Source organism: Gopherus evgoodei, unplaced genomic scaffold (genome assembly GCF_007399415.2).
Source record: "Gopherus evgoodei ecotype Sinaloan lineage unplaced genomic scaffold, rGopEvg1_v1.p scaffold_153_arrow_ctg1, whole genome shotgun sequence".
Lineage (NCBI taxonomy): Eukaryota > Metazoa > Chordata > Testudines > Testudinidae > Gopherus > Gopherus evgoodei.
In genome coordinates, this window is record NW_022059816.1 from 33,982 (window position 1) to 53,069 (window position 19,088).

Below are 19,088 nucleotides of genomic sequence, written 5' to 3' on the forward strand. Positions count from 1 at the left end.
AGCAAGCAGCCAGCAAAAGGAATTCACAAGCTGAATTGTTTTCTTTCTTTCTCCCGCTCGGGTATAGCTACTTAGAAAATCTCTGTTAACCAAGCAGCTCTGAGCGGAGTGCCTCCCAGGTTTCAGTGCGCTGCAGAGGGGTGTGGCCAGCACAAGAAAGTAGGAAAATGAGAATCAGTGGAGCAACTAACAAACTAGAGCTGGCCAGGCTGGAAGCAACAGAGAAAGACAATGAACATAAGAGACGGATGGAACGAAAACAATTAGAAATAGCCAGAGAAGAGGCTGCCCACAAAAGAGCTATGGAAGTGAAACAAAAAGAGATGGAGGAGAGAGAAAAAGAGATGGAAATAAAACAAAAAGAGATGGAGATCCAGAGGGAGGCCCATAAGCAGGCGCTGGAATTAGCAAGGGCTAAGCCAGATGTACCAGCCAACCCTAACAACCCTTCTCCAGGTACTGTTTCCCATCCCAGAAAATTCCCCACCTACAAGGCAGGTGATGATACTGAGGCCTTCTTAGAAAATTTTGAAAGGGCCTGCCATGGGTACAGCATCTCTACAGACCAGTACATGATAGAGCTGAGGCCACAGCTCAGCGGACCCTTAGCAGAGGTGACGGCTGAAATGCCTAAGGAACACATGAACAACTATAAACTTTTTCAAACCAAGGCCAGAATCAGAATGGGGCTAACACCTGAGCATGCCCGTCGGCGGTTCAGAGCTCCAAGGTAGAAAGCAGATGTGTCACTTACCCGACACGCCTACCACATTGGAAAGAATTGGGAGGCCTGGATATCAGGAGCAAGTGCTAACTCTCTGGAAGAGCTGTCCCTCCTAATGCAAATGGAGCAGTTCTTAGAGGGTGTTCCTGAGGAAACAGAAAGGTACATCCTAGATGGGACGCCCAAAACTGTAACCGAGGCGGGGGAGATTGGAGCCAGATGGGTGGGAGTGGCAGAAAAGAAAAAAGCTACTAGCAAGGGGAGTGAATATCACAGGGGGCAAATAGAAAATAAACCCTATCACTGGGGGCAACCCAAGACCCCACCTACAACCCAAGGAAAGCGCGAGACATCCTATTGTCCCACCTCACCAGTCTCCAGCAACCCACCTCGGCCCAGTGACCAGTCAGCTGGGCGATGCTTTAAATGTAATGAACTGGGACATATAAAGGCCAACTGCCCCAAGAACCCCAACCGAGTGCAGTTCATTACACCACCATCACACCAAAGATCCCCAGGCCCAGATGCCTCTCAGATACCCCCAGAGCGAAGGGAAAACTTGAGAATGGGCGGAAAGAAGGTTATCGCGTGGAGAGACACGGGGGCACAAGTGTCAGCTATCCACCAATCCTTAGTGGACCCCAAATTCATCAACCCAGAGGCCCAAGTGACAATTTACCTCTTCATGTCCAAATCTGTAGACTTGCCTACAGCTGAACTGCCTGTCCAGTACAAGGGCTGGTCAGGAATGTGGACATTTGCAGTCTATGACAATTATCCCATCCCCATGCTGCTGGGGGAAGACTTGGCCAACCATGTGAAGCTGGCCGAGAGGGTGGGAATGGTCACACGCAGCCAAGCCAGGCAAGCTTCCACACCCATCCCTGTTCCTGAGCTGTTCACAAGGGCCCCGTCTGTGTTACCAGAGACCCAGACAGAGGTAGTGGACCAGGATCCCTTGCCAACGACTGAAACAGCCACAGTACCTCCAGTCCCAGACCCGGACCTGGAAAAGCAACCAGCACCAGAACCGTTGCCAGGACTGACGCCAGCACTTGCAAACCCATCTTCAACCCCAATGCCAGAGGGCACCAGCGAGCCTGAACTGGCAGAAGCAGCAGACAACCACACCCAAGAGGCTCAGCCAGAGCCTGAAATACCCTCAGGTGCACCAGCGGAGAGCGGTTCACCAGCCACGAAAACAACCCCAGCACCTACATCGCTTCCAGAGGGACCAAGCCCAAGTCCACAGTCTAAGGAGGAACTGGTGTCGCCATCCTCAAGGGAACAGTCCCAGACTGAGCAGGAAGCAGATGACAGCCTGCAGAAAGCTTGGGTGGTGGCACGGAGCACCCCACTGCCCTTCACCTCTTCTAACCGATCCCGGTTTGTTGTAGAACAAGGACTTTTATACAAGGAGACTCTTTCTGGTGGACACCAGGAAGACTGGCATCCTCAAAGACAGTTGTTGGTTCCAACTAAGTACTGGGTAAAGCTCTTAAGCTTATCCCATGATCATCCCAGTGGCCATTCTGGGGTGAACAGAACCAAGGACCGGTTGGGGAAGTCTTTCCACTGGGAGGGGATGGGCAAGGACGTTGCTAATTATGTCTGGTCTTGTGAGGTGTGCCAACGACTGGGAAAGCCCCAAGACCAGGTCAAAGCCCCTCTCCAGCCACTCTCCGTAACTGAGGTCCCATTTCAGTGAGTAGCTGTGGATGTTCTGGGCCCTTTCCCAAGAAAGATGCCCAGAGGAATGCAGTACGTACTGACTTTCATGGATTTTGTTACCCGATGGCCGGAAGCAGTAGCTCTAAGCAACACCAGGGCTAAAACTATGTGCCAGGCCTTAACAGACATTTTTGCCAGGGTAGGTTGGCCCTCCGACATCCTTACTGATTCGGGAACTTATTTCCTGGCAGGGACCATGAAAAATCTGTGGGAAGCTCATGGGGTGAATCACTTGGTTGCCACCCCGTACCACCATCAAAGCAATGGCCTGGTGGAAAGGTTTAATGGAACTTTGGGGGCCATGATACGTAAATTCGTAAATGAACACTCCAATGACTGGGACCTAGTGTTGCAGCAGTTGCTGTTTGCCTACAGGGCTGTACCACATCCCAGTTTAGGGTTTTCACCGTTTGAACTTGTGTATGGCCACGAGGTTAAGGGGCCATTACAGTTGGTGAAGCAGCAATGGGAGGGGTTTACGCCTTCTCCAGGAACTAACATTCTAGGACTTTGTAAGCAACCTACAAAGCACCCTCCGACACTCTTTAGCCCTTGCTAAGAGAAAGCCTAAAGAATGCTCAGGAAGAGCAAAAGGCCTGGTATGACAGACATATCAGAGAACGTTCCTTCAAGGTAGGAGACCAGGTTATGGTCTTGAAGGCACAACAGGCCCATAAGATGGAAGCATCATGGGAAGGGCCCTTCATGGTCCAAGAGCGCCTAGGAGCTGTTAACTATCTCATAGCATTTCCCAATTCCTCACTAAAACCTAGAGTTTACCATGTTAATTCTCTCAAGCCCTTTTATTCCAGAGACTTAAAGGTTTGTCAGTTTATAGCCCAGGGAGGAGATGATGCTGAGTGGCCTGAAAGTGTCTCTACGATGGAAAAAGTGACAGTGGCGTGGAAGAAGTGAACCTCTCCACAACCTTGGAACGTCTGCAGCGGCGACAAATCAAGGAGCTGTGCACTAGCTTCGCCCCATTGTTCTCAGCCACCCCAGGACGGACTGAACGGGCATACCACTCCATTGACACAGGTAATGTTCACCCCATTAGAACACCACCCTACCGGGTGTCTCCTCATGCCCAAGCTGCTATAGAATGGGAGATCCAGAACATGCTACAGATGGGTATAATCCCCTCATCTACCAGTGCATGGGCATCTCCAGTGGTTCTGGTACCCAAACCAGATGGGGAAATACGCTTTTGCGTGGACTACCGTAAGCTAAATGCGGTAACTCGTCTAGACAACTATCCAATGCCACACACCGATGAGCTATTGGAAAAGTTGGGACGTGCCCAGTTCATCTCTACATTAGACTTAACCAAGGGGTACTGGCAAGTACCGCTAGATGAACCCACCAAAGAAAGGTCAGCCTTCATCACCCATGTGGGGGTGTATGAATTTAATGTGCTTCTTTTCGGGCTGCGAAATGCACCCGCCACCTTCCAAAGACTTGTAGATGGTCTCCTAGCAGGATTGGGAGAATCTGCAGTTGCCTACCTCGATGATGTGGCCATTTTTTCTGATTAAAGGGCAGAACACCTAGAGTACCTGGAAAAGGTCTTTGAGCGCATCAGGCAGGCAGGACTAACTGTTAAGGCTAAAAAGTGTCAAACAGGCCAAAACAGAGTGACTTACCTGGGACACCAGGTGGGTCAAGGAACCATAAACCCCCAACAGGCCAAGGTGGATGCTATCCAAAAGTGGCCTGTCCCAAAGTCCAAGAAATAGGTCCAATCAGGAGCAGCGCCAGGGTTTCTGACTCCCTAGGCGAACAGCCATTTCGCCACCCCCCGCAGGTCCAGTGGACCTATCGCAGTGATGCCATTATGCGGTCCGGTGGACCTGCCGTAGGCATGAGTGTGGTAGGTCCGCCGGAGCCTTTAGACCAGCTCACCGTCCACCAGCATGACTGCGGCAGCTCCACCTGAGCCTTTCCAGCAGCGGACCGTCCGCCGGCATGACTGCGGTAGGTCCACTGGACCCGCATGCCGCCCCCCCCGGCAAAATAGCGCCCCCCCAAAATTCTGGCACCCTAGGCCATTGCCTAGGTCACCTATATGGTAGCGCTGGCCCTGGGTCCAATCCTTCTTAGGCTTGGCCAGATATTACAGGCAATTTGTACCACACTACAGCCAAATCACTGCCCCACTAACAGACCTGACCAAAAAAACACAGCCAAATGCAGTTAAGTGGACTGATGAGTGTCAGAAGGCCTTTAACCAGCTTAAGGCAACACTCATGTCTGACCCTGTGCTAAGGGCCTCCGACTGTGACAAACCATTCCTAGTAACCACAGATGCATCTGAGTGTGGTGTAGGAGCAGTTTTAATGCAGGAAGGAACGGATCAAGAATTTCATCCTGTCGTGTTTCTCAGCAAGAAACTGTCTGAGAGGGAAAGCCACTGGTCAATCAGTGAAAAAGAATGCTACGCCATTGTGTATGCCCTGGAAAAGCTACGCCCATATGTTTGGGGATGGCATTTCCAGCTACAAACTGACCATTCTGCGATAAAGTGGCTTCATACTGCCAAGGGAAACAACAAAAAACTACTTTCCATCAAAGCATCAGAGGGGTAGCCGTGTTAGTCTGGATCTGTAAAAGCAGCAAAGAATCCTGTGGCACCTTATAGACTGACAGACGTTTTTGGAGCATGAGCTTTCGTGGGTGAATACCCACTTCGTCAGATGCATGTCATGCATCTGATGAAGTGGGTATTCACCCACAAAAGCTCATGCTCCAAAAACGTCTGTTAGTCTATAAGGTGCCACAGGATTCTTTGCTGCTTTGATGGAGTTTAGCTCTCCAAGATTTTAATTTTGAAATTCAACACATTTCAGGAGCTTCTAACAAAGTAGCTGATGCACTCTCCCGTGAAAGTTTCCTGGAGTTAACTAGTTAAATTGTCCTCGGAATGTAAAAAATCTTGTAGTTTTACATGATTAGTAGTATATGTAAAGGTGCATGTGTTTTATTAATCTGTTTATTCTAAAGTTCTAGAAAGAAATCACCGCCAGTGTGGTTCCACACTGTCTGAGATTTGGGGTGTGTGTCATAAACAGACGGTTAAGGGTTAATGTCTCTTTTACCTGTAAAGGGTTAAGAAGCTCAGTGAACCTGGCTGACACCTGACCAGAGGACCAATAGGGGGACAAGATACTTTCAAATCTTGGTGGGGGGGAAGTCTTTGTTTGTGCTCTTTGTTTGCGGGTTGTTCGCTCTTGGGACTAAGAGGGACCAGACATCAGTCCAGGCTCTCCAAATCTTTCTGATTCAGTCTCTCATGTTTCAAACTTGCAAGTAACAGCCAGGCAAGGCGTGTTAGTCTGATTTTTGTTTTCTCAACTTGTAAATGTTCCTTTTTTGCTGAGAGGATTTTACCTCTGTTTGCTATAACTTTGAACCTAAGGCTAGAGGGGGTTCCTCTGGGCTATATGAATCTGAGTACCCTGTAAAGTATTTTCCATCCTGATTTTACAGAGATGATTTTTACTTTTCTTTCTTTAAGTAAAAGTTTTCTTTTTAAGAACCTTATTGATTTTTCCTTGTTTTAAGATCCAAGGGGATTGGGTCTGGACTCACCAGGGATTGGTGGGGGGAGAGGAGGGGGATGGCTAATTTCTCCTTGTTTTAAGATCCAAGGGATTTGTATCTGTGTTCACCAGGGAATTGGTGAAGTCCCTCCAGGCCACCCAGGGAGGGGAGAGTTTTGGGGGGACAGAGAGTGCTCCAGACACTGGAATTTCTGGCTGGTGGCAGTGTACCAGATCTAAGCTAGTAATTAAGCTTAGAAGTGTCCATGCAGGTCCCCACATCTGTCTGTACCCTAAAGTTCAGAGTGGGGAAGGAACCTTGACAACCCCCCAAAGCCCAGGCCCCCCTGATTCCCCTTTCCCAAGGTTTATTTCCCTCCTTTGGGGAGGCAACTGGACCTTGTCTTTGCCCCCCGAATCCACAACTCCTGGTGCCCCCTGCTGGCCCCAGGGCTGGTCCCTCCCCCAGTACTGACTCCTGGGAAACAGATGGGTGGTTGAGGTCCCCCCCCCCCAATAAAGGCAGGAGCCCCTGGTGATGTGGGTCCAATGATGGGGGTATCAAAAGGGGGAGGGGGAGCCAGTGGGGCTGGGAGTGTAACCCCCTCTCCATGTCCCTCCAACCCTCACTCAGGCCCCTGCTTCCTTCCCTCCTATTGACCCCGTCCCCTTCCCATGGTTGGGGGGCAGAACTTGGGGTCACCCCGAGAACAAATGAGCCCCAGGGCAGGCCCCAGTTGGGTCTCCATGTGAAACCTTCTAGACCCCAGCTGTCCTCTTCCGCTGGGATCCAAGTTACTCTGGTGATGCTCTAGACCCCAGCTGCCCCCCCCTGCAGGCTGGGATCCAAGTTACCCTGGTGATGCTCTAGACCCCAGCTGCCCCCCCCCCTGCAGGCTGGGATCCAAGTTACCCTGGTGATGCTCTAGACCCCAGCTGCCCCCCCCCTGCAGGCTGGGATCCAAGTTACCCTGGTGATGCTCTAGACCCCAGCTGCCCCCCCCCCTGCAGGCTGGGATCCAAGTTACCGTGGTGATGCTCTAGACCAGTGGTTCTTAACCGTTACTGCAGCCTGCACCCCTTTGGTTCTCAAACTAGATTCTCACGCCCCGTATCAAAAATCGTTGAAGTAGGTCAGTCCTTTAAACCTACCTGGACCCTAACTATATAATGAATGAGAGAGAACGAAATATTTATTTTAATGTTGCAGTTAAAATTTAACGCAGGAATCATTAAAAATGTATCATGTTAATAAATACAGAGGTTTTGATGAAACTAAGTAGGTGTACTTATGTGCCTGTGCTTCATTTGTTTTCGATGACTCACCTTCTAACAAAATCTGGCCTGTCTCACACCGCCAGGGGGTGCCTGCACCCAGGTTAAGAACCACTGCTCTAGACCCCAGCTGGCCCCCCCGGCTGGGATCCAGGTTACCCTGGTGACGCTCTAGATCCCAGCTAGCCCTCCCCCTCCCCAGCTGGGATCCAGGTTACCCTGGTGACACTCTAGACCCCAGCTGGCCCCTGTCATAAACAGATAAGAAAAGTTAATAGCACAGAAGTACTTTATATCTCTGACTGTAAAGGGTTAACAAGAACAGTGAGCCTGGCTGTCACCTGACCAGAGGAGCAATCAGGGGACAGGAGACTTTCAAATCTTGAGGGAGGGAAGTTTCTGTGTGTGCTGTTAGTTTTGGTGGTGGTTCACTCTGGGGGCTCAGAGGGATCAGACGTGCACCCAGGTTTCTCTCCAATCTCTCTGATACAGGCTCTTGTAAATTCGGAATAGTGAGTACTAGGTAGATAAGGCGAGTTAGGCTTATGGTTGTTTTCTTATTTTGCAAACGTGTATTTAGCTGGAAGGAGTTCAAATTGGTATTTTGCTGAAAAGATTTTAATTTGTACTTGTATCCTTAGGCTGGGAGGGTATTCCCAGTGTCTATAGCTGAAAGACCCTGTACCTATTCCATTTTAAATTTACAAAGATAATTTTTACTGTTTTTCTCTCTTTAATTAAAAGTTTCTTGTTTAAGAACCTGATTGGTTTTTTATTCTAGTGAGACCCCAGGGGACTGGGTCTGGATTCACCAGGGAATTGGTGGGGAGAAAGGAGGGAAGAGGGAGAGAGAGGCTGATTTCTCTCTGCCCACGTCCACACTACAGGGTAAAATCGATGTTATTAAAATCGATTTTATAAAGCAGGCTTTATAAAATCGATTTTGCGCGTCCACACTAGGGCTACTTACATCGATGTTGAGCGTCCATGTTCCCTGGCGTCCATCTTTTCCCTGAGCGTTGCACTCTGGGTACCTATCCCACAGTTCCTGCATGGGTCCCTGGCCTTTGGAATTATGGGTTACTACCCCAGTGCATGATGGGGCCAAAATCCCCGTCGTGGGTGGTTCTGGGTACAGCCTCACCCCCTCCCTTCCTGTCAGCGGAACACAGTCACTTCGCGCGGTTTTTACTGGCTGCAGTGAGAAAACGCCATTTTGCAGCAAGCATGGATCCAGGAGTGCTCTTATCCTTGATCGCGAATGCTGTAAATAGTTCACGCATTCTCATGCTATCCATGCTGAACCATGAGTCAGAAATGCAAGAGAGAATGCTTGACTGCGGGGACGACAGTGATGAGGACTTGGAGAACGAGATTTCCGACACCCCGGGCCCCTGAACTTTGGAGCTCCTGACGGTTTTGGGGGAGGTTCTACCCGTTCCACGCCGCTTTTGGGCATGGGAAACAAGCACTGACTGGTGGGACCGCATAGTCCTGCAGGTGTGGGACGATTCGCAGTGGCTGCGGAACTTTCGCATGCGTAAGAGCACTTTCTTTGAACTTTGTGACTCGCTTTCTCCTGTCCTGAAACGGCATAATACCAGGATGAGACCAGCCCTCACAGTGGAAAAGCGAGTGGCAATAGCCATCTGGAAGCTTGCAACGCCAGACAGCTACCGGTCAGTCGGTAATCAATTTGGAGTGGGAAAATCTACTGTGGGGGCTGCTGTGCTGGAAGTATCCAAAGCAATCATTAAGCTGCTGCTTCGAAAGGTTGTGACTCTGGGAAACGTGCAGGCCATTGTGGATGGCTTTGCTGCAATGGGATTCCCTAACTGTGGGGGGGCCATAGATGGAACCCATATCCCTATCTTGGCACCGGAGCACCAGGGCGCCCAGTACATAAACCGCAAGGGGTACTTTTCAATGGTGCTGCAAGCCCTGGTGGATCACAAGGGACGTTTCACCAACATCCACGTGGGATGGCCAGGAAGGGTTCATGACGCACGTGTCTTCAGAAGCACTACACTGTTTAAACGGCTGCAGCAAGGGACCTACTTCCCTGACCAGAGAATAACAGTTGGAGATGTTGAAATGCCTATAGTTATCCTTGGGGACCCAGCCTACCCCTTGATGCCCTGGCTAATGAAGCCATACACAGGCAGCCTTGACAGTGCTCAGGAGTTGTTTAATTACAGGCTGAGCAAGTGCAGAATGGTGGTAGAATGTGCATTTGGCAGATTGAAGGGAAGATGGCGAACGCTTCTTACTCGCTCAGATCTTAGCCAAACCAATATCCCCTTTGTCATTGCTGCTTGTTGTGTGCTCCACAATCTCTGTGAGAGTAAGGGGGAGACCTTTATAGCGGGGTGGGAGGCTGAGGCAAACCACCTGGCCGCTGATTATGCGCAGCCAGACACCAGGGCAATTAGAAGATCACACCAGGATGCTGTGCGCATCAGAGAAGCCCTGAAAAGTAGCTTCCTCATGGGCCAGGGTACAGTTTGAATGCTGAGTTTCTTTTCCATTGATTACCACCCTCCCCATGTATTCAGTCCTGCTGCTGCAAGCTGCATTCCCTGCACCCTTCCACAACTGCTTGCTTACGGTAATTAAAATAGCCGTCTGTGTCTGTGGAAAACATTGAATTCTTTATTAAAAGACAGTCACTGTAAGCAGCGCACCCTCCCTCTTGCATTTAGAAGCCTGCGAATAGAATTACAGTAATAGGGTTTTTTTGGGAGAAGAATAGTAAATGGCTAGGGTTAGGGAGGGATGTAGGAAGGAAAGACAAAGTCAGTTAAGGAAGCCCAGAAGTGGCTTCATGGACCAGGGAACGGTGTGATTGGTATGTTTATTTCCCTGTTATTACCTACCTCCCCATGTCTTGACTCTGGCTGCTGCAAACGAGCTTCCCTGCACCCTTCCTTAACTGCTTGCTTATTGACAATAAAGTTACTGGTATTTGTTAAAGAAATTGAGTTCTTTATTAAAAATCAGACCCTTTCAGCAATCAATCATCATGCTTGCTGTTACAATCCTGTGCATGACATTTCATAACTCCGGGGAAGGGAGTGAGGGAGGTTTGGAGGAAGGGGGAGGGAGGTTGGTAAGAAGAAGGCGCATCAGAGAAGACATAACAAGATTTATCATGGACCATGGTACGGTATGACTGCTTTGTTTATTTTCCCTGTATTACCCACCTTCCCATGTGTTTACTCCTGATGCTGCAAACTAGCTTCCCTGAAGCTTTGCAAAGCTGCATGCTTTATTTCTTTAACAACCCACCCTCACACTGCCTTTGCATAGCATGTCCTGAGAGTAAAGTAAGTAAATGGTGCCAAGGGAGAGGTTTGGGAGGAGTACAGGAGGGAAGAAACATAACATTAAGGGGTTTTCAATGTAATCACAGCCTTCTGGTTGGACTGTCCACAGGGGTGTAGTTGGCTGGTGCAGATAGCCTTCCCCCACGCGTTCTTACACGCCTGGTTCTGGAAGGTGTGGGACAGGGTGAGTACTGAGGGAGGTTATACATGGGCTGCAGAGGCAACCTGAGACCACGCAGCTCTTCCAGCATATCGCGGAGTATGTCGGTCTGATCACAAAGAAGATCCAGCGTTGCTGCCCGCCAGCGCTGATCTTCCTGCCACCTGAAATCATTTTTAGCATCCCTCCTGTCTTCGCGTTGACTGGCAGCCTCCCTGTACTTTGCGACCAATTGTTTCCAGTCCCCCTGCTGAGCTCTCTCAGTACGGGTTACTGCCATAATTTCTGTGAACATCTCCTCACGCGTCCTCTTTTTTCTTAGCCTTCTTATGTGACCTCCCCGTCGGACAGGAGAAGGGAGAGGGAGGCTGGAGAAATGTGCAGCTGTGGGGGGGGGGTGGGGGTGGAAAGAGTGATAGAAGAATCATAAGAGACATTTCATAGAACAATGGATACAGTCTTTCTCAGTGAACTGCGCTATTCACCGTACCTTGAGCATGTAACTTTACCACAAGGTCGCCTTAGGATTCTTTTAATACTTATTGCTTGTGGCTGAAGACTGAGATTTCAGCTCAGCCGCAGGTCAGGGGAGCACACAGACCGTGTCTGGAGACAATGGTAAGTTATTTGGTAGTGAACCGTGCAGTGGCTTGTAGTACCCTGCACCCCCTGCTATTATCAGGTAGCATGAACAGTAGTGAGGCAAAGCGCTTTAAGGAAAAACACTGGTTTCTTTTCTTAAGCCATGGAAAAGGTGCAGCACAGGGAAATACAAGTTCCCTCCCACAATCATCTGTGCTGCACTTTGGAGTTAGCTTTAATGCCATCTACCTAACCCCATCCCCCCTCTGCCATGGCAGTTAATAGGGATGATTCATGCTGGCCAAGTGCTAGGGGACACCACCCCGTAGGAATGAACAGCTTTCTAACAACCACCACTTGGGTCATTGTTTTAGGAAAGGTTTTTCATTTACTGGCTCAGCACAGAAGAAAGGAATGAATGGTCATCTCTGTTCCCAGACATGTTAACAGACTGTTCCAGTAACTCTAATTCCAGCTACTGCATGCAAGCACTCATGGCAAATCACTCAGTAAAAAAGGCTTGCATTCATTCAGCCTACGCTTTTAATAAAAAAAGTGCACTCACCAGAGGACAATTCCACAGCATCATTTTCTGTGCTACTGGCTTGAGAGGGCTGGCAGGGTACTTCTGTAAGGGTTAGGAAAAGATCCTGGCTGTTAGGGGGAATTGAATGCTCTGTGCTCTCTGCTGTTTCGTCCTCCTCTTGGTCCTCATCGTGATCTTCGCTGTCCTCTAAATCTTCGGCAGTGGCAGAGATCACTACCCCCACCTCTGAATCCACAGACAAGGGGGGGGTTGTCGTTGCACAGTTCCCCAATATTGCGTTCAGCTCCTTGTAGAAGCGGCATGTTTTGGGGCCAGATCCTGACCTGCCCTTTGCTGCTTTGGTCTTCTGATACGCCTGTCTGAGCTCCTTCACTTTCACCCTGCACTGCAACGAGTCTCTGCTGTGTCCTCTCTGTCTCCTGGCATTAGAAATCTTTTCAAAGGTTTTCTCATTTCTTCTGCTGGACCTCAGTTCTGAAAGCACTGACTCTTCTCCCCATACTGCTATCAGATCCTGTAACTCCTGTGTGTTCCATGCTGGAGCTCTTTTCCTATTCTCAGGAGATTGCATTGTTATCTCTGCTGCTGAGAGCTCCACGCTGGGCAAACAGGAACTGAAATTTCAAAATTCCCGGGGCTTTTCCTGTTTACCTGGCCAGCAGTAGAGTTCCTTTCCCTGTGCAGAGCGGCCACTGGTGCACTATGGGATACCTCCCGGAGGCCATTAACTTCTGTTTCCGTCCACACTAGCATAAAATCGATTTTATAAAATCGATTTTAGGGTTACTCCGCTCGTTTAGGTGGAGTACAGAAATCGATTTTAGGGACCCTTAAAATCGATTTACTGTACTCTGTAGTGTGGACGGTTACAGCTTTAAATCGATTTAAAGCTGTTTAAATCGATTTAAAGCTCTAGTCTGGACCTGCCCTCTGTGTCAGGATTACTCTCTCTCTCAGGAAGAGTCTGGGAGGGGGAAAGGTGAATTTTCCTCTCTGTGTTAAGATTCAAGGAGTTTGGATCACAGTGATCTTCCAGGGTAACCCAGGGAGAGGAAGCCTGGGAGAGGCAACGGTGGGGGAAAGGGTTTACTTTCCTTGTGTTGAGATCCAGAGGGTCTGGGTCTTGGGGGTCCCCGGGCAAGGTTTTGAGGGGACCAGAGTGTACCAGGCACTGGAATTCCTGGTTGGTGGCAGCGCTATGGGTTCTAAGCTGGTAATTAAGCTTAGAGGAATTCATGCTGGTACCCCATCTTTTTGGACGCTAAGGTTCAGAGTGGGGATTATACCATGACAGCCCCCCACCCCAGGCTGGGATCCAAGTTACCCTGGTGACGCTCTAGATCCCAGCTGGCTCCCTACCCCAGGCTGGGATCCAGGTTACCCTGGTGATGCTCTAGATCCAAGCTGGCCCCCCTGGCTGGGATCCAGGTTACCTTGGTGATGCTGTAGACCCCAGCTGGCCCCCCAGACTGGGATCCAAGTTACCCTGGTGATGCTCTAGACCCCAGCTGCCCCCCCCCCCCCCGGCTGCGATCCAGGTTACCCTGGTGACACTCTAGACCCCAGCGGCCCCCCCATCCCAGGCTGGGATCCAGGTTACCCTGGTGATGCTCCTGACCCCAGCTGGCCCATGGCCAAGATCTGGGATACCATGGTGATGCTCTAGCCCCCATCCCCCGCCCCACAAGGAGCTGAGTTCAGGCAAAGTCCTCACCAGGAGCTTTAATGTAGCAGGAACACAGGGCGCATCACACACATGGGGGTGTTCAGACCTCAGAGATGGGGAAGGGCCATTTGGACCCGGATCCAGACCTCGGTCCTCCAGTCAGAACCAGGATCCCACCCCCCACATTAATTGACGTGCAAACAGCATCTGCATGAAATACACCATGGGTGCGTATCGGGGGTCATGACGCAGAAGTAATAGTGGTTAAAGTCAAGGTGTCAAAGAGCCAGAGGAGGCCCAAGGGCCAACAACCTGGGGCTGAAAGGTCAGAGGCTACGAGTTCAAAGGTCATATATTGATTGTAGTGAGATTAAAAGGTGAATGACACACAAGTCTGCTTCAAGTGGCCAAGGGTCAAAGGTTAATCAGCCAAAGGCTGAAGTACACAGGCAAGGGGCCAAGGGTCAAAGTTCAATACTCTGTAACTAAGTGGCCAACCCACAACAAATCAAAAGGTCAAAGTTCAGGTAGCCAATGAAGTGTCAAAGTTCATAAACAGAAGGGCCAAATTGCAACTGTCCAAGGTTCAGGGGACCAGGAGGTCACAGCTGGCCAACCTGGGGTCAGATTTCTGGGGTCATGGGGCTTAGTCAGCCTTCCTGGGTCTGAGTTCAGAGGTCACAGGGCTCAGCCAGCCACCCCAGGTCAGAGTTCAGGGGTTGCGGGGTCAGCTGGCTGGCCTGGGGTCACAGTTCAAGGGTCGCAGGGCTCAGCTGGCTTCCTTGGGGCTCTGGGGTTCGAGGATCTGGACGTGGGTGAAGGGGAAGTGCCCGCTGCGCCCGTTCAGCTGCCCCTCCCACTGCCCGTTGATGTTCATCTTCGTCACTGTGATGATGTCACCCACCTGGGGGTCAGAGGGCAAAGGTCACTGAGTCCAACTTCTCTCCGGAGCAGCCCTAGTCACCCCTACTGCCCCTATCTCCCGACACCTGGGTCCCCAGAATCAAGGACCAATTTCCCTCCTGCCCCCAATGCTCCCAGACACCTGGGTCCCCTAGGGTGCAAGATCAATTCCCCCTCCCTTGCCTTGATCCCCCCAAATCAGACGGGACTAATTCTGTCCGTCTCCAGCTGGACGCAGGGTCCCTGGGATCCATTCCCCCAGAATACCCGGATCCCGAGGGCTGATTCCCTCATATACTTGGGTCCCCTGGAATCCAGGTCCTGCCACCCCCAGACTCCTGGGTCCCCTGTGCACTCACCTCAAAAGCCAGCGCCGTCTTGTCGTAGGCATTGGGTACCCGCCGCTGTACTGCTCTAGCCACCACCGGGCCATTGCGGGGGCTGGGCAGGGGCACCGGGGGGCCACCTACACTTGGGTGGGCATAGGGCCCCAGCAGGATGCCGGCCTGGGGGCGCCAGGGCTGGACATAGGGCACCGGGATCATGCCCACCCGCCCATCGACCCGCTGGGCCGTCCACCACTGCTCCTCCGGCTTGCCCAGCACCCGGAGGGGATCCCCCTTGCGGAAGGGCAGGTCCTCCTGATCATTGCCGCCAAAGTCGTAGAGAGCCTGCACCCACTCGCAGGCCTGGGCGGGGCCAGCAGCCAGTGCCACTGGGTCCCCTGCCCCCTCGGCGGGGGGCGGTGGGGCCGGGCCGGGCAACGCAGGGCCCCGGCACACAGGCACCACAAGTGTGGTGGTGTCCAGATAATGCACCCGGTAGAAATCCAGCAGTGCTGGGAGTCCCTCGAACTCCTGATCCCCGATCTTCAGACGGCCCGGCAGGCTGTTAATGATGTAGTGAGACACCTGGGGGGGTTGGGGGGCCAGGGAGAGAAGGGGGTGGAGATAGGGACAGACAGACAGGGTTACACATTGGACATTCACCAGCCCCCCTGCCCCCATTATCACCCCCCCAGACTTCTGGGTTCTTCCTGGATCTAGGGTTTTTTCCTCCCCCAAAACCCATGGGCTCCCCCGGTAATGCTCCTCCTGCCCCCTACATTGTCCCTTCCTCTCCTGCCATTCCCAGATGCCTTCCCCTCACTGGCTTCGCGGCCGGTTCCCCCTCCCTCCCCAGCCCCCCTCACCTTGGCGTTCTCGCTGACCGAGAGGACGTAGTCCCCAGGGCAGGTGGAGCTGTCTCTCACCAGGAAGGTGCCAGGCCGGTGACCCTGGAGACAGGCTGCAGCCTGCTGGCGGCTCAGCGACCCCATGTACCACTCGTTGGAGTCCCCGAAAGAAGACATGGCTCTGGGAGGGTAGCGGGGACTCCTCCTTCACGGGCACCCCCCAATTCCGATGCAGCCCCCTCAAATCCACAGGTGAGCCCTCATATTTAAGGGGAACCCCCCAGCCCCTCAAATCTCCAGGGCATATAGCTCCCAAATTAAGAGCCCCCTGAATTCCCCTGCAAGGAAACAGCCCCTCAAATTACCACTCACCCCCCTTCTCCCTCCCAAACCCTCTCACTTTGTTGGCAAGCAGCACCCCTCAAACTATTCTGGTGCCCCCTAGAGCCCTTCCCCCAAATGCAGCCACCAGAGAAGCACTCCTAAATTCTGTCCCACCCCAATGCAGACCCCCCCACATAATGCCAACCCTGGGGCATCCCTAAATTCTGCCCCAGGAGCCCCTGTCCTCCAATGAACTGCTCCTGTGCGTCCCTAAAATCCCTCCCCAGCACTCTAAAATTCCTGAGCACCTTCTAAACCCTCCCCAGGCACCCGCTGCCCCTCTGCAGTCCCCCCAAGTCCTGTGTACCCCAAATCCCTCTCCAGTGCAGCCCACCAGTGCCGAGCACCCCCAAACCCTATCCCCTCCCCAAATGCAGCCCCTCCCGTGTGTGCACCCCAAACCCTGCTCCCTCCCCGAATGCAGCCCCTCCCGCGTGTGCACCCCAAACCCTGCTCCCTCCCCGAATGCAGCCCCTCCCGCCTGTACACCCCCAAACCCTGCTCCCTCCCCAAATGCAGCCCCTCCCGCCTGTGCACCCCAAATCCTGCTCCCTCCCCGAATGCAGCCCCTCCCGCCTGTGCACCCCAAATCCTGCTCTCTCCCCAAATGCAGCCCCTCCCGCCTGTGCACCCCAAATCCTGCTCCCTCCCCGAATGCAGCCCCTCCCGTGTGTGCACCCCAAACCCTGCTCCCTCCCCAAATGCAGCCCCTCCCGCCTGTGCACCCCAAATCCTGCTCCCTCCCCAAATGCAGCCCCTCCCGCCTGTGCACCCCAAATCCTGCTCCCTCCCCGAATGCAGCCCCTCCCGCCTGTGCGCCCCAAATCTTGCTCCCTCCCCGATGCAGCCCCTCCCGCCTGTGCACCCCAAACCCTGCTCCCTCCCCGAATGCAGCCCCTCCCGCCTGTGCGCCCCAAATCTTGCTCCCTCCCCGATGCAGCCCCTCCCGCCTGTGCACCCCCAAACCCTGCTCCCTCCCCGAATGCAGCCCCTCCCGCCTGTGCACCCCAAACCCTGCTCCCTCCCCGAATGCAGCCCCTCCCGCCTGTGCGCCCCAAATCTTGCTCCCTCCCCGATGCAGCCCCTCCCGCCTGTGCACCCCAAACCCTGCTCCCTCCCCGATGCAGCCCCTCCCGCCTGTGCACCCCCAAACCCTGCTCCCTCCCCGATGCAGCCCCTCCCGCCTGTAAACCCCAAACCCTGGCCCCTCCCCCAGCGCACCGCCCTCCGCCGGGGCTTGGCCCCGCTGGCACCGGCCGCTGCCCCTCCCCCAATCCGCCTCCTCCAGCCCCAGCCCGGTCACCGCGGCAACATGGCGAGCGGAAGTGACGCGCAGGCCCCGGTGGCCGCCATGGCGGGGGCTGGCAGGAGGGGCTGGCGGCCATCTTGGGGGTGGGCAGGACGCCTGGGTTCTCTCCGGGGGGCGGTCTCGGAGCCAGGACTCCTGGGTTCTCTGCCCGGCTAGGGGAGGGGGGCTGGGAGCCAGGACTCCTGGGTTCTCTCCCAGCTCTGGGAGCGGAGTGGGGGCTGGTGGGTTAGAGCAGGGGGGGCTGGGAGCCAGGACTCCTGGGTTCTCTCCCGGCTCTGGGAGGGGAGGGGGGGGCTGGGAGCCAGGACTCCTGGGTTCTCTGCCCAGCTCTGGGAGGGGAGTGAGGGCTGGTGGTTAGAGCAGGGGGGCTGGGAGCCAGGACTCCTGGGTTCTCTCCCGGCTCTGGGAGGGGAGTGGGGGCTGGTGGTTAGAGCAGGGGGGCTGGGAGCCAGGACTCCTGGGTTCTCTGCCCGGCTCTGGGAGGGGAGTGGGGGCTGGTGGGTCAGAGCAGGGGGGCTGGGAGCCAGGACTCCTGGGTTCTCTGCCCGGCTCTGGGAGGGGAGTGGGGGCTGGTGGGTTAGAGCGGGGGGGCTGGGAGCCAGGACTCCTGGGTTCTCTCCCGGCTCTGGGAGGGCAGTGGGGGCTGGTGGTTAGAGCAGGGGGGCTGGGAGCCAGGACTCCTGGGTTCTCTCCAGGCCCTGTGAGGGGCGTGAGGGCTGGTGGTTAGAGCAGGGGGGCTGGGAGCCAGAACTCCTGGGTTCTGTCCGGGGTGGGAGGTCTCAGAACCCGGACTCCTAGATTCTCTATGGGCCCTGCGAGGGGAGGGGCAGGGTCTGTCCAGTTCCTGCCTGAGCCCAGACTGGATGACGATGTAATAATAGTTGGTTTTTATGCCTAGGTTTAGGTTCAGCTCGGTTGGGATGAACAATGCCAATAGCCCCCAGTGGATTAGCCACAGCTCAATACCCGATAGTCCTTTACTGATCAATCCGTCCTGGCCGGGTCTGCGCCTGCCATTGGGAGCCCAGCAGTGACCCGCTGCTCCGAGCTCAACTGTCACCGCACACTCACTGCTTCTCAAAAGGGGAGTAGGAGTGAAATGACGCGTCTGTAACAACTCTGAGAATACATCTCGCCAGCCTCGGGAGCCCTACATTTAGCACTTGGCTGGATAATACTGATGGTCATTTGTAAGCATTTTTTTCAATTTTTATCAATTTAAAGTTTCAGTTGCAGGAAATTATGTGAGGTTGAGCCGATTCTTTAATGACTCTAGCTTCTGACATTGAAAAAGTTACAGCTTTATAACTATTAAAACTTGTCCCCATCATGTGTGAACATGTACAAAGTCAGGAGCCCTAAATCAGATGCTGGTATATTTTCAAGCAACTTTTATTAATGGAAATGTTCTGTCCCCTGTGTGTATATAGGGTGAAATCAACGTTTACCCATCAAATATCTAACCCTTCCAAGCCTCACTGTAAAATAACAACATGTAATATAAAGCTAAACGTACATACAGAAACAACACAATTCATACATCAATATAAGCATACATATAATCTATAAATATAAAGTTTATACATAAAATAGTTATAACGAATAGTATAGTAACACAAAAACAACACATACATAAATATAGCAAGCTAAAATACTTACAGATGAGCTCTATAAAACAATATCAAAATATAAGCCTAAAATCTAAACCGATACACTCATAAATAGAAATACAGGTGACAATTACATAACAGCAATACATATATATTAT

The 19,088-nt window shown here is 52.7% G+C and overlaps 1 protein-coding gene across 1 annotated transcript; it reads right to left on the reverse strand.

Annotated features, from left to right (window-relative positions):
• Positions 1–13,587: 13,587 nt before the first annotated feature.
• Positions 13,588–16,456, reverse strand: LOC115639929 (crk-like protein). Its single transcript, XM_030542849.1, has 3 exons — positions 15,646–16,456; positions 14,813–15,364; positions 13,588–14,454 (listed from the first exon to the last, which is right to left on the reverse strand). Exons 1-3 carry the CDS (start codon positions 15,802–15,804, stop codon positions 14,320–14,322), a joined length of 846 nt encoding a protein of 281 aa, XP_030398709.1. The 5' UTR covers positions 15,805–16,456; the 3' UTR covers positions 13,588–14,319.
• Between the last annotated feature and the right edge of the window lie 2,632 nt (positions 16,457–19,088).

Excerpts from the sequence above, each read along its gene's own strand:
- LOC115639929 (XM_030542849.1), bottom strand. The coding sequence starts at position 15,804 with ATGTCTTCTTTCGGGGACTCCAACGAGTGGTACATGGGGTCGCTGAGC. Across the intron at positions 15,365-15,645 it reads CGGTCAGCGAGAACGCCAAG|GTGTCTCACTACATCATTAA; the intron begins GTGAGGGGGGCT and ends CAACCCCCCCAG. Across the intron at positions 14,455-14,812 it reads AGACGGCGCTGGCTTTTGAG|GTGGGTGACATCATCACAGT; the intron begins GTGAGTGCACAG and ends TCTGACCCCCAG.